This window comes from Semicossyphus pulcher, unplaced genomic scaffold (assembly GCF_022749685.1).
Source record: "Semicossyphus pulcher isolate SPU_LCO1_2020_fin unplaced genomic scaffold, fSemPul1.0.p SCAF_5, whole genome shotgun sequence".
Lineage (NCBI taxonomy): Eukaryota > Metazoa > Chordata > Actinopteri > Labriformes > Labridae > Semicossyphus > Semicossyphus pulcher.
The window spans coordinates 8,102,658-8,117,538 of NW_027211726.1; the positions used below are offsets into that span (position 1 = coordinate 8,102,658).

Genomic DNA, 14,881 nt, shown 5'->3' on the forward strand with positions numbered 1-14,881 from the left:
AGCTGTACAGTTTTGTCCTTTGGCTCGTACCCAGGCTGTGTTGTTTGTTAGTATTGGACGCTGATAAGGCGCCGTGCAGGCCAAGTTGAGGACTTTGAGATGCCTTGCTTTTGATTCAGTACGTGAACGAGTGATTGAATGCGACCTTGTACCACACTGGATGAGCTGCAGATGCACTTCTGTGACGGCAGGTGGCAGTCAAGCTACAGGATTCATATCCCGTTTATATGTTTAGCATTGCATACAGAACTACTGTATTATAGTATAAGTGTAAAAACTAGATAATTAGATACTTTAAGTTTGAATATTACTGTAGTAGAAGTGAAATACCTCTCAATTACAACAATGAGAGTGATTCAAATGAGGTACTCTAAAGCAGCAATCTTGTTGCAGATATAAGTTTGAAACTCTCGGACAAAGAAGACACATGTTTCCTGCCTGATTGGAGGGAATTTTGCCCTTTTCATGATCTGAACTGGAGATTTAAGTTGAAATAATAATTTAAAAAAAGACAGTTGAATGCTTCCATTCCCTAAACCTAAGTATGATTATTATAGGGTTAAAATTTACATTGGACACATTGCGCAATATTACATAACCAGTGCATTTTTTTTTATCTATAGTCCTTTTTGAGCAGGATTATGGTTGAGAATAAATATTTAATTGATGTTAATAATATGAATTCATACAGCATAAAACAAAGGTGTGTGTATATTTTAGTCTGAGGTAAAGTGTTATCTAAAGTCCTGCTAGTCAACACATGTCACAGTTTACAGTATTTATATTATAATTAGCATCAGACCCTGAAAGCATCACAAACTTTCTGTTTTAACTTCACACAATATTCTGTCCTTAAAGAGTCAGTATATTAGTTTATTTACACTAATACGTTTAATTTAATACTGTACATATGCAAATGTACATGTGTGATAGCTGTCAATTTTTATAACATGGTATACCATGAAACAGCTGCTCAATGTTTTAATCAATAATGACTGCTGACATTATGATTACATTATTGGTGAGAGTAGAAACGGGCTGTTAATCTAATGCTTTTCCTCCTCCAGTTGCAGAAAACTGTGGAAACCGAGCAGTACTTAACTTCCCTACATATTCAGAGACACTTTGCTCTGGGCAGCGGTGGAAAATGGACCTTGTTTGTGTGTGTGCGTTGGTGTGCACACACATGCTCAAAGTGGAAAAGTCTCGGTTAAAGAATCCCGTCTTGCTGTGGCTCTGAGGCCCCTAATCAGAGGCTGGTGTCGAGAGTTTCCACTGGCCAGGGGAACAGCTTGTACTAATGGCAGTAGGAGCGCATTTGTCCTTCAGTCCGGAAACAACCATGAGAGTAAGAGTAGACGAAGCTTGAAACTTATACACCCAAAATTAAGCGAGCTGAACCATGCAGCTGCTTTGAAGCTGTGTTGTGTAGGATTTGTTCTGACACTGTTCCATTTGCTGATTATTGTGGTTCACTTCTCTTCATCAGTCTGTTTTGTTTCCTTAAGCACTAGCAGGTAACGACCTCTAGGGGTCTCTGTTTGCTTTGCTATAGCTTCCCCCGCAGGTTCCATCCAGCCCTGTGGGAAGGGGGGGGGGGGGTCTGTACTGTAGATGGATGAGTCACCCTCTGAATGAGGTGGAATAAGAAGGTTATCACTGTAAAGCCTCTTGAGATAAGCGAGAAGTTTCCCTTATTGAGGCTAGATTGCTATATTTAGTCCTGGTCCCATGAGAGCTATTTACCACGCTTCTTGTGTAGTAGGTGTAAAATATCATCAGCACCCATTAAATGCCATTCATTTGGTTTAAACTATTACTATCTTAATGATCTTTGTTGTACAGACTGATACCATTTATAGTAAGTGGGATGTTAAGGTCGCATTTATTTGCTGTACGCACCATGACATTCTTACATCATTTTGTCATCAATTATTCCCTCTGTAGAGCTCCGCAGAAAGGTTAGAGAGCACAACAGCGAGGCTGAGCCAGATCGACCAAATATAATGACGGAGATCTGTTTTGGCTCCACAGAGCACGTCTGGGACGGCTGAAGGTTCAGACCTTGTAACCTTGAGTAGAATGTTTGTGCGATTTTTAATATATCACACATTAGGGGCGGCTGTGGCTCAGTGGCAGAGTCTCGCAATTGGAAGGTTGGGGGTTCGATCCCTGGGCAAGACACTGAACCCCAAATTGCTCCTGGTAGGCATAGCCATCGGATATGGATGCAGGAGATCATTAACTCTCAGACAAAAGTGTCTGTAACATTAATCATTAGTTACTCAAATGATATACCAGTTACCAATACCCATGCAAATGTATACCAAATAAAATGGTTTATCAAAAAGATGCTTAACACACTTGAGGACAAGCCAACAGAATAGATTTTTACATCACAGTCCAACATATAACATTAATAGCTCTTGTACATCCGTCGCCTGTAATCCAAAGAGAATTTGTAGTATTTAACTGACAAACAACGTCGACACCACTTTAATGTTTGTAAACAAATTTTTACTGATACAGTTAAGAATATTGATACAGCAATGTAAAGCTACCATAATGCACATACCTATGGACTTATGAATCATAATGGGCACTAGATGGATTATAATAAATAGTTCAACACAACATCTGTACACAGAAACATTGCCCCATAATCCATAGAAATGTACATATACCAGTACAACATTTATAATTCCATAAATTTACGAATGACAAATCCTCCAAAATAAAATTGATACCTCCATCGTTATGCCTCTTTTTACTTCTTTTTTTTGGAAATAAACACAAGCAACTACTGAATTTATAAGGAATTATGTACAGGTTCCTAAACAAGAAACTCCATAAAGGCACAATTGTCTATACAACATGTACAAAAAAAAAAATTGTCTGGAGCTGACAATAAAAGTAAAAATAAAATGATTGGTCATCATTATAATAATCATATGATTGCACATACAATATGAATGTCAGCATCTGTGCTTTGAAAGGTGATTTGCAAAGAAACAAACCCCTGAAAAGTGTTTTCAGTCTTACAAAGTGACAAGAATTACAAAAAGAGAAGAAGAAGAGCTTTCCACTTGGGGTTTCAGGTCGCAATGACCAGTCTGTCTTCATCGTCACTGGATACCTCATTATAGTCATCGTTTGCTTTCTGCCAGCTGGTCATTGGCGGTGGTCTTGGATGTGCAGGATCACTGGCCGCCACAACTGGTAACTCCTTAGCACCGTCTCTTCGACTCTCAGGAGCTGGTGATGGATGCCGCAGTGGTGATTTGTCCCTTACTCCCGCCTCAGCAGTCCGTCTGAGCTCTGTTCCACTGCAAACAAAGTTTCCTGAGGTCAGTTCTGGAGAGCTGCTGACCTTCGAAGGAGCAGTCGGTGAGGCAGACGTGCAGCTTTGTAAAGAACCAGGCCCCCGTTCACTTTGAGATGGCTGTGCTCCGGGAGCTGCGGGACTGCCTTGCCTCTCTGACGCCCCTGGGAGAGGACTCAGGGTGGAGAGGGGGCTGAGAGAAGGAATGATGGCAGGTAGGGCGATGTTAAGTATCTGCAGACCTGGGACGTGTGTCTGGGGGCCTGTGCTGCTTTGGGAGGTGGGATTTGCAGCTAGAACCTGAAGCCCAAGGGTGGCATTGAGGGTGAGCCCTTGCTGGGGCAGCAGCTGGGTGGATGCCAGCCCTGTGTTGGTCAACCCCATGAGGTTAAGTGTCTCCAGACCAACCGGCTGTATTGTTTGAGCCTGCAGACCAGTGACCTGCCCGAGGGGGAAGCAGGGTACAACACTGTTGATTGGTTCTTGGACCACAAGCGGCTGGGTTTGCAAGCCTTCTGGTTGGGGTGGAGTGTTTGGCACTGGTAACGGGCTTGTGTTTCTGTGAATGACGCTCACTGCTGGGATTGTGAGCTGGACAGGGCCAGCCTGTATTGGTACAAAGGTGGAGTAAGCTGCCAGGCCAGCGGGCACCAGCTGGATCCCCCCAACTGGGACCATGCTGTATGAGGAGCGAGAAGGCTGCTGGGAGTGCAAGGGCAGGTGACTGAACAGGTGGGTCTGTGTGTGAGCTCCTGGTGTTTGGGATAGACCCTGTGGGGGAAAGTGAATTGGACCTTGAGCATAGGAGGAGGTCTGAGTGCCCCGGTCCACCGGTAGACCCGATTCAGTGGTTGCCAGAGCAGGAGGAGCAGAGGAGGTCTCCTGTGAAAAGAGAGAAAAAATGACTATTCAGCCTCATTTCTTGACTTAATTATGGCACAAGCCTTGAAGATTTAAGAAGGTTAAGGTGAAACGGGTTTTGGATCAATCCACAAAGCCTAATCAGAATTAAAAAGATGCATTCACCTTTTTGTAAAACATTCACAGGAGCTTTGTGGATGTGCCTCGCATGCAGGATTCTAAGTTAGGGTATGGCTAGGAAAGAAGGCAGGGAGGGGTGAATGGCAACACAATGAGAATACATGGGTCTCACCTGGCCTAGCTTGGCGCTCTTGCCTGGCACTGGGGGGCTAGGGGGGACCTCAAAGTCTGGGTAGTCGATGGACATCTGCCTGCATGGTGACACTGGGCTCATCATGTGCACTGACTCTGTGTCTGAGGTGTAGGAGTCTGATGTGGCGGCAACAGGTGGAGGAGAGTAAGGGAGGGGCATTTGGCTGTAACAAGACCCAGAGATGGATATCTGCTTGCTCAGGGACACGGGGCTCATCATGGGGACAGACTCTGAGTCTAATGTGTGGGATACAGGAGCTCGAGGCTGCGAGAGAGACAGGGAGACGGAGCTGATTGACATCTGGGCTAGGAGGGCGCTCGGAGGGACCTCAGCCTCTTTGCAAGGGATATGCTGCGGGCTGGCAGAGACGGAAGGGTTTGTAGACAGGCCAGACTCTGCCTGGCTGTCGTCCTCTTCCTCCTCATTGTCATCGTTCTCCTCATCATCAGGGCCGTCGGAGTCATCGCCATCTGAATCTTGGCGGTCAGCACTGCTCACCTGACTACGGTCTCCTGCGGATGAGAGAAAACGTAAGAGGGAAGTCTATTCCTGGTAACCCCCACAACATATGAGTCATCAGATCTGGTATGAAAATAGATTGTCCCTTTGGTAGTACTGAATAACTCTCATTCATTAAACAGCCTCTGTTATCATACAGTGGGAGAATCCACCGCAATTCGGTGACGTTTTTGCTGCTGCTGCATAGCTTCACAGCGTAGACCACCACACACCCCTGAGCTCTATCACAGGCAGAGGAGGAAAAACAAATATGCTCTTACAGACTGGGACCATAGAATGCTTTCAGGCAGCTTCTCTCTCCTTTTTTTTTTTCTAAAATTAGACACAGCAATTTCCTCTTTCCAAACACTGTGCATGCCGCCCACATGCGCTTTGAGTTAACAGAGGAAGAAGCCGCATTTAGAATTTCTAATTAGACTGTGGCAAGGCTATTGATCGACATAGCAACGGAGCACAAGCAGGGACAATCAGTGTTTTATATCTCAGGCCATTAACAGAACTATTTAAAGATTTGTAATCTTGTTTGAAACCAAAGCAAATTGGGTAAACACATCTTAACTGTGTTAAGTCACTATTGCATTTGTAAGAATATACTGTAAATGAACCCATGAATTCACAGAGAAAATGTTCAGTTTTATAATCTACGGCTTTTGAGCCCACTATAATTCTTCTATAATTTCCTCCTGGTTAAGGCTGCACAAGGAAGCACTGTACCTGAATCCTCTGCATCCTGATCCTCAATGAGACCCTCAGGAACTCCCATCTCCATGCATTTCTTACTGTGCGCCTTGGATTTCATGTGCTTGGTCAGATTCCCTGCAAGAAGAGAGGCAACAAGGTCTTACGGGTGGGTGGAGCTTGAACAATAGCACAGAAGGAGTTTATGTAAGAGAATGCGGTCTTTGGGCAAGCTGTATGTAAAGGGTGAGTAACTGATAAAGACATTTTTAAATGAACGTGGGTTGCTCTGACACCAAGTACTGTTCTGCAGCGTGGCGTGGGTAGGCGAGTTCGATAAAGGATGGTGAATCATACTGTCTTGGTATAAGAGATGGTGAAACAACATCTTTAATTTCACAGCTCGTAAAAGAAGTGAACTGCAACAGAATTAGGCCATTTGAAGTATTTAGTCTCAATGTACATTTTTTGTACAACTGCAAAATCAGTGTTTGCTATAATTTTTTTGATTTGTGGTGTATGAGTGCGGTTTATTAAATATGGCATTTATAAAAACTTCATCCTACGAACACAAGTAAAGGAAAAGCTGTTTGAGATTTGCAGCTGTGATCGCTGATCAACTACTGAGCTCTAACCTTTTGTCTTGAAGGAGAAGTTACAGTGGACACAGTGGTATGGACGGACATCAGAGTGTGTGCGGATGTGTTTGCGCAGCATGCTGGGCTTCTTGCAGCGGATCCCACATTCCTCACAGATGTATTTACCGCGTCCACGTCCACGCACGTAAACGTACTCCTCGTTAGATTTGTATCTGAAAGAACAAGAAGGGACGCATAAGATAGGAAGGGAAATTAAAACCAATAAAAAGAAACTCAGTTTATAATATCACATATGAATTAATAAATGTATCAGTCATTTTGAATCATACCCGCCATCGAATATTTTGACCCGTCTCGGTTCTGTTTTAGACGCCAAGTCCTTTTCTGACTCGCTGCTGGCCTGAGTTTCTGGTGGCAATTTATTTCTACTTTCAACGGAAACAGACTTCTGGGTTATTGGCACCTGCTGAAAGAAGAAGTGGTTGACAAATTAGGATGTGCTTACTTTTTGATCAGATTCAGGAAACAAGGTAGCATTATCAGAAAAGTTCAAAAGTAAATATCAGTTCTTACCCTCGGCATGACGTCTTTTAGCTTGCCTGAGTAAGACAAGATATCCGATTTCTCGCTGGTTTTGATGGCCGAGGTGTAGTGCATTTTCTTGGAGCTCTGCTTTGAGTCAAACAGAGACATGACCACTTTGGTGGGCAGTCCAAGTGGGTTGGGGTTGTTGGGGCTAACTGTCCAGACAGCATATGCTGAAGTCTTCAGGTCAGTCTGTGGAACATGAAGAGGTTTCCTCTTCATTAAGAAACACCATGTAAAAGTGGTGGCAGTCTTTAGGCTGGGGAAAGAAAGGCGATGACTGTCCTTTGTGTTAACCACAGACACAGATGTGGTCAGTTTCACCTGGCCACCATGGAAACTAGAGGGTCTAATAGGAGATTTAGCCGGAGACCATCTCTGTTCTTCAACTTTTTCTTGAGGCTTCAGAGTATTGTTAGCTGGCATGGAGGTCACCTGGCTACCAGGTGTGGTTTTTCGGGCAGGTCCTGCCTCCTCATGAATAACAGTGCTTGTGTTTTTTTCCAGCCCAGTACTGTCAGGTGACATCGGCTTAACCTCATCAGTAGCCTCTGACTCTTTCTCTCCATGTGTTTTAACCTGCGGCAGAGGTGGGGCCTCAGTTTCAATGGGACTGTCCACTGGCTCAGTTGTGCAAACTTGCCGAACAAGGGTTAGCTTCCGCTGTCGGGTAACCTCCGACATCTTGCTATTAAGATAATTTACTGACCTCCCATCAGTTAAACAGGCCACACCATGCTCATCCTTAGCCCGTTTTTGGTGCTTTTCCATGTAGATGTCCAGGCTGTTAGCAGGTGACAGCATTCGTTTACTTGAGGCTGTGGGTTCGTGCTGTGGACATAGAGTTACTGATGCCAGTTTCTGTGTGCAATGTAAAGACCCAAGAGAAGGTGCTTGTTCTCCTGAATAGACATGAGTGCTAACTGTTTGACTCCTATCCTTCTTTACAGCAGGTAAAGCTTGAGTATCACTTTCGACACTGTGAGTGGATGAGAGGTTATTTTTTTTGGACACAGGGGGAGCAGGGTGCATCTGCTCATGAGTTATAAGGATCTGTGGCAAAGGTACAGCACCTGCTTGGGTCTGATCAAATATGTCTCTTTGCTGTTCACCTGGCAGAACAACAGTCTGTGTCTTAATCTCAGTGGCCTGTTGATTTGGTTGAGCGACATATACATTCTTCAGTACATCTGAAGACTTTGATATGCTCAAAACTGGATTGGCAATAGGTATTGTCAAAACTGGCAAGGCAATCTGAGTTGCCTGTGTGTTGGCAAATGAAAATGTTTGGCTTGCTCTCAGAGAGGGGGATGTCAGTTGGTATTTGGGCACAAAACTTTCTTCAGAGTCAGCTGGTTTGTTTTGGACATTCTGGCGGCAAACTAAGATCTGACTTAGCGGTTTTTGGACCTTTTGGCATATTTGAACCCTTGAAGTTTGATGCCAAGGGTGTGGAAGGCCATGGACTTGAGGCTGCTGAGTTGGGCTACCTAAATTAATGCTTTGCACAACATGCTCGTTCTTTTGCAAAGGTTGTTCGCTAGTATGTAGGATGAAAGGCTGAGCCATGGTCTGCCTATTGGCAATGTGAATCTGCTGGGATCTATTCTGAGTAAAAGAGCTAACATTTGCAATGGCAGGTTTATCTATAGGTATGACAGCCTTACGAACAGGTTGCTGACTCTCTGGGCCTATCTTTAAAGACATTTGGCGAACTAATGGGCCTCGTCTTCTTTCAATAAGTGGCACCTGGGGAGCTTGGGAGATTTGTCCACTTTTTGTCTGGCCAACAGGTGACTGAGATCTGCTGGGAGATACATTGCCACAGTCAAAGGACTTGCTACGGTAGTCACATGAAATCTCCACAGATGGTTGAGTACAAGTAATTTGTTCAGATGCAGCACGCCTCATCATTCCAGGCACACCAAGGGTGTTATAGACTGTCGGCAAACCTTGAGGCTCTTGAACTTTGCTAACACACTCCCCTCTGGAAGGACTCTCTGACCTAGACGGCTCTTCTCTGTCAAAAGAGGCTGAGACACTGGAACAACGAGAAAGACTACTGTCCCTGCTGAGGCTTCGTGAGAGGCTGGACTCAAAACTAGATTCACCTGAGGATTGGTCCATCTGAGCCAGACGAATTCTTTTCTTTTTAGGTGGAAGTTTCTCTGCTGGTAACTTGGACAAACTCTCACTTCTTTGAGGCCAGCTGAACTGATCTGCAGGCTTATCTGCTGGCTCAATAGTCTGTGTTTCATGCTCTCTGTCGGGTTCCTCTGTGACCAGAATCTCAGGGACTTGTATGTTATTTTGACGAACTAGACGAGAATGATGCACAGGAGTAGAGTGTTCACCAACTGCTGCTACTGTCCCATCCGAGCATTGCTCCTGCTGTTGTTTTTCATGGTCAGAACTCTTAGGTTTGGCTATTTTTTCATGGTAGCTGTCAGCTTGGACATTTGCTTTTGCATCTGTTTTGAGCTTGTTTAAGAGATCCTTCTCCATGCCGTCAACAGGAGAGGCCCTGTCGATCGATTCCGTCTCAAATGAATTGGGTCTGCTGAGAGAGTTGGTATGTCTAATGACTGAAGTACCACTGCCTTGCCTTTGTAGTTCTCCCTTATTAGAGGTGCTGATCTGGGTCTCTCGTATTGGTGACAACCTGGAATCTGAAGTATTGATACCTCTTGCTACGAGTTGAATCTGAGGTAGCTTTGACTGGTTGTTTTTAGGCTGTATGTCCACTATTACATTTTGCTGAGAAAAAGTCTGACTTGCCAGAGCAGATGGTAGCTCAAAACTAACAGAACAAGGTGGAATGGTGTCAGTAGGAGATTGATCATCCTCATCCCCAACACTTTTCATTATCCTTCTCTTCCTAATTGATGTCTGTTGATCAAGTATTCCGGAGCCACCAATTGATCTAGGGACTATGGGCTGCAGTATGTTGACGTGAAAAACATCTTGATCAGTTTCTTTTACATTGACTGGCTTATTTTTTGGACCATGAAGCTCAGAGCAATAGAATTTCTTATGAGTTTCAAAATTCTCCAACTTTCTGTACCGGTTACGGCACGTTTCACACTCATACATTGTGCCTTTGTTCTGCTGAGGCTTTCTGTTTCTGTCCTGACTGTGTTCGAAAGATCTGCTTCTCTGCATCAGCTCTGTGGAACTGTTTTGACCATGATAGCCCTCATCCATGGAGCGAAAGGTATGAAGGCCATGTCCCTCACTTGTGGAAGAGTCCTCCACTGCTGCTTGTCTGACTAAGGTACGAGAATGTATTGCTGGATTTGGGGTAGAGGGGGCTGATGAAAATACATCATCATTCAACGGACTAATTTTTTCATCAAATGACTGACAAATTCGCAAAGGGTGGGGGAGAGGAGGAACATTAAGGGGAAGAGCAGAGTGTCCTGGTGTAGTAGGCATCGAGTTACTCCTTGTTATTGGCAAACAATCCATTGGTGGGTATTGAGAAGGTACAGAGAGAAGAAATACTGGCTTTGATTTATCTGTGGGAGTGAATGGGGACTTAGGGATGTCTGAGCTGGAACTTGACCTTCTTCCCATTGGTTTAAGATCAAACTGAAAAGAGTCTTTAAATATGTATGATTTGGGGGAGTCTATGCTACCTCTCCTTGAGAGAGAAGTCCTCCTTGGCTTTACACTGTCCAGCTGCTTGTTGTCAACAACTGCCTCGTTATCGGATATCAACTTTGAAATTCGTTCTTCCAGAGAGAGTGCTTTGGCTTCTAATGGTGGACGCATCTGCCCCTCTATGGCCCTTGCCTTTTGCTCAGCTACTACATGCATTACTGTGCCAACAACAGGAGTAATACTGGGAAGATTATTCTTGACACTGTCAATATCTACTGGTGGAGTTATCTTAACAAATGGACTGGGTGGACTCATTGCTTGGTCAGCACTTTCAGAGCGTGAGAAGTAGCCAGAATCTGTACTTCCCAAACTGCGGGGACTTAGTAGACACTTCATCTGTTGCTGTTGAGAAAAGTCTGTTGCTTGTTGCCTCTGAAGCTGAGCATGGCCGCCTAACATTGGAGACTTGCAGTGTGGGTCTTCATCCTCACTCACAGTATCTAGTGAGGCATTTGTACCGTCCACCTCTTTAAGAGATGACAGGACTGTGATGCTTGATCTCAGGTTGGCAGTCTGGAACTCTCTTTGACGTTGAGCGGCAGCTTGTTCAGGTGCAGCACCTGTAACTCTCGGGCTATCTGCCCTCATAGGGGAGACATTAACTGGGTATACAACAACTTTTGGTAGTGCGGCTGTCACTTTGGGCTCATGAGACCTCTGACCAGTGGCGAGTTTGTGTGACTCAAACACAGCCGATGAGTCAGCCTCCCCATGGCTTGCCTGGGCTGTACCTACACTCTGTAAACTATTTTCAGACAAAGCTGCCACACTACTCTGTGATGAGTCAGGGTCCAAATCTGCAGTGCTACCTTCCTCATCACTGTCCCCGCTCTCCTCTGCCTCTGAATGTGTACCAAGGGCTTTGTCAGATTCTTGAGATAGCGATCCACCTCCAGATTCAGATCGGGCAATGAGTCCCAGTTTAATAGCATGAGCATGTGATTTCTTGTGCTTGTACAAGTTGCTCTTTGTTTTGAAAGAAAAGCCGCAAGTAACGCAGGGGTACGGTCTCTCTCCTGTGTGAGACCTTATGTGTTTGAGAAGCACGCTGGGTTTTGCGCATGCCCGGTTGCAGTATTCACAAACGTACTTTCCTGGTTTCTTAGGCTTCTGGTCCTTGTAAACCTGTTCAGTGCCAAAGTTCATAACCGTGGTCATCTGAACTTGGTTGCTGCCTGGTGTAACTGGGACCTGAATGGTGCTGGGAACACTAGCTGAGAGGGACTGGCATGTGTGCACAACTGGTGGTTGGCTTTGCGGCAAAGCATTGGAGCCTGAAGGAACAGGTGCATGAGTAATGGTGGATGGTCCAGAATTAAAGCTCATGTGCAAGCTAGGCTTTTCAGCATTTGATGCAACAGGCATAAAAGGTGGTGGAGCAAGCTGGGAGGACTGCATGGGGGTACCCTGTGTGGATGTCTGCACATTTCCTTGTAGTGGTGCAGCAATGCCAATAAAGTTGCCTTGTTTGTCAATATAATAAGTCTGCATATGGGGAGGTTGGGTGCGGAGACCAACATTAACAGCTGGCATTGTTGTTAATTCACCACTACATTGAGGATTAAGGGTGGAGGCTGGTTTTCCAATGCCATGCAAGGGGTTTGTTCTCTCAGCCAGCGTACTAAAGTCAGGCTCCATGGCCTTAAGTAGCACATCAAGCGGAGCGCTGCTGTGGTAAGGATCTCCCTCCAAGCTAGGACTCTTGCAGTCTTTAGGCTGAGACTCTGTAGCAGTAGTCAATGAGCCCTCCCCACCATCAGTGGGATCAAGTGATGGTGATCTAGAAGATCTTTCTTCCTGCTTCAGCCTTTCAGTGTCAGTGGAAGATGACCCCTTGTGAGGGGATGCTGCAACTGGTTGGGCATACTTTGGGTCTCCTTTCCCACTTGGCGATGTTGAAGGATTGCGGCATGGACTGCTGGAAAAGGAGCAGAGGGAAGGTGTAGTTTCCCTGGATGGTGCTGTGTGGGGTGCAGTTTCAGATGTTTTCAACTGTAGGGGCTTCTTCACTGGAGATTTTGGGATTTTCTCCAGCCTATTCTCTGCAACAACTTTTTTCCTCTTCAGGCCTTTTATGTTATCTGCATTTCTTCGGCTACTTTCAGATGTCCCTGTGGAGAAAGACATACAAAAGACAAAGTTGGTATAACATGGTAAATATGCTGATGACATAATACTTTTTTTTTTTCACTTTTTAAACCCTCTACCATACGGGCAGAGCAGGCTCAAAAGTCAAATCTGGAAATATAAATTTAACTTCTTGGGCTTAAATTTTGAAGATTCCTGAATGGCATAAAAACCTTCCTTTAAAAAATAGAGGGATTATATCTTAAACATTTAGCATCCATCGATTAGCATAAACTGTCTACAATAACTATACTTGTCACAGCTGGATTATGACCTTTTGAGGACAAAATGATGAATCGACTACTTCTTTTGTTTAGACCAAAGAAAAGTTATACAGTTTAATGTATAGTATGTATGCAGTACATTCTAATTTAATGTAAACTATTTTAAAGCTGAATTATGTAAAATTTTCAAATCATGCCATATAGGCTGTGCAAACTCAACTCAAACTATATTCGTGTCTGATTGTTTGTGTGGTTCTATAACAAAGCATTCCATTCTTAAAGCCAGAAGTTGAATTATGATTAACACTTGTAGTGTAGTTTTAATTATAGTGCAAAACAATTACATAATTGATAACATTCATTGTTGTTATATAATTTCAGAATTTAGTAATAAAGTGGTGTTTCTTCAAGATAAAGACACACTTCCACATTACACTTCTGACACATTTCCCTACAGCTGGACGCCTTTTCTGTGAGGTTTTTCTCACTCTTATCTGAAACTGGATGTGGATACATTCTATTATTGAGACACGTCACCCTACTTCTATTTATTTGCTGTGTGACTAATACCATAGGAGGCCCACACTTTATTACATAAGCTAACAATTATTTCTCCCTTGTTTTCAGTATCGACACATGAAGGCTGGGCTTAAAAAAATGTTTAAACGCACAAGTCAGTGGAGAGGAACTGCATTCCATTTACAGAGCAAACTGTTTTAAAGGGCGCACCCATACCATGGTGTCCCATATTTGTTGAACTGGCCCTGTTACAGTGATTCAGTGTTTTTAAAGACGTTGCATAAGGTTACTGTGCCCTGTCACAGTTTCCTGGCTTATGCAGGTATTTCCCAAGATGAGGTCAGGGTTCCTTCAAGGACTCGGGCATAATTAGATTTAGGAACGCCTTGTCTTTATATAAGTTCACCCATTCATCGCACAAACAACCGATGAACATTGATTGCAACACACAACCAATGTAACACGCTCTCAGAGCAAACCCTGAAATGTATTTATAACTCATTCTAAATACGTCTAAAAAAACATTTTTGTATAAACTGCAGTGGAAAGACGTGGACAAGGATTAGTTCTTCCTGCCCGCGACTTAAATAAGTGTGCCAGAGAGATTCCATGACTTCACCGAAGCTTTTACTTCCTTTACTCCTTCTAAACAACAACAGCCCTGTTTGTCTTCAGATGTAATTTCCATGTTACAAAAAGCTGCGAAACTTGTGTGGGTAAAAATAAAAATCATTTAACGAGCAGATGACGGATATTATAGCGATGCATGATAATATTTTCTTCCCTCTTAGTAATCACACTATCACTAATTCTTTAATTATTGTGGGTTTGATTAGATTTTTATTTAAAATAAAAAGATGCTTTAATGATAAAGTGTGAAACGGGCTAGTGAAAGATTTAACTTCTCAAAGGGATTAACCTCTGACTGGCCGGCACGGCAGGATAAGTACCTGCTGTACTGTGAGAGAGATTGAGATATTCTTAAGTGTACTCTTTCTATTTAGCGTCTACACCCAACCGCAAGCACAGTGGATGATTCAATCAAAGCTTGCATGTCCTGCAAGTAAGCTGGGTGTTTTTTAAAAGGACAATGCTGCAGTGATGAGTAAGCTCAGGTTAAACAGAGACCGTGAAGCTGCTTCGGCTCAACCAAACTGGCTTTTCTGTTTGAGTGTCGTTACATAACAACCCTCTGAACAAAAGAATCTGTTGTAGGAGTGTGATAATGGCGTTACTGCAGCGTCATTGCAATGTACAGTCTTTATATTCAACACGTAAATATATAACATAAGAGACTGCAAAAACAAAAGAGGACATTTAGGGAGAAAAATATTTTGTTTGTGCCAAATCGTGAAATATTAATTCAGCAATGTAAAAGGCAAATAAAACTGATACATAGTTTGTGCATGTAACGGCTCCTGCAAAAAATGTTACACAGCAACTGGATCTGTGATTGTAACGTTTAGTTGTC

The 14,881-nt window shown here is 43.7% G+C and overlaps 1 protein-coding gene across 2 annotated transcripts in view; it reads right to left on the bottom strand.

Moving 5' to 3' along the window:
• Nucleotides 1-2,495: 2,495 nt before the first annotated feature.
• Nucleotides 2,496-14,881, bottom strand: part of hivep1 (HIVEP zinc finger 1) — a 56,967-nt gene continuing 44,581 nt past the window's right edge. Inside the window, exons 3-8 of one of the 2 annotated variants that reach the window (XM_069680999.1) lie at nucleotides 6,866-12,651; nucleotides 6,622-6,755; nucleotides 6,329-6,504; nucleotides 5,730-5,831; nucleotides 4,476-5,008; nucleotides 2,496-4,204 (exon numbers count right to left, since the gene is read on the bottom strand). In XM_069680999.1, coding sequence (XP_069537100.1) covers nucleotides 3,095-4,204; nucleotides 4,476-5,008; nucleotides 5,730-5,831; nucleotides 6,329-6,504; nucleotides 6,622-6,755; nucleotides 6,866-12,651 — 7,841 coding nt within the window. In that variant the 3' untranslated portion in view covers nucleotides 2,496-3,094. Of the gene's footprint in view, nucleotides 4,205-4,475; nucleotides 5,009-5,729; nucleotides 5,832-6,328; nucleotides 6,505-6,621; nucleotides 6,759-6,865; nucleotides 12,652-14,881 lie in introns of both variants that reach the window. The other variant, XM_069680998.1, reaches the window with a different exon arrangement.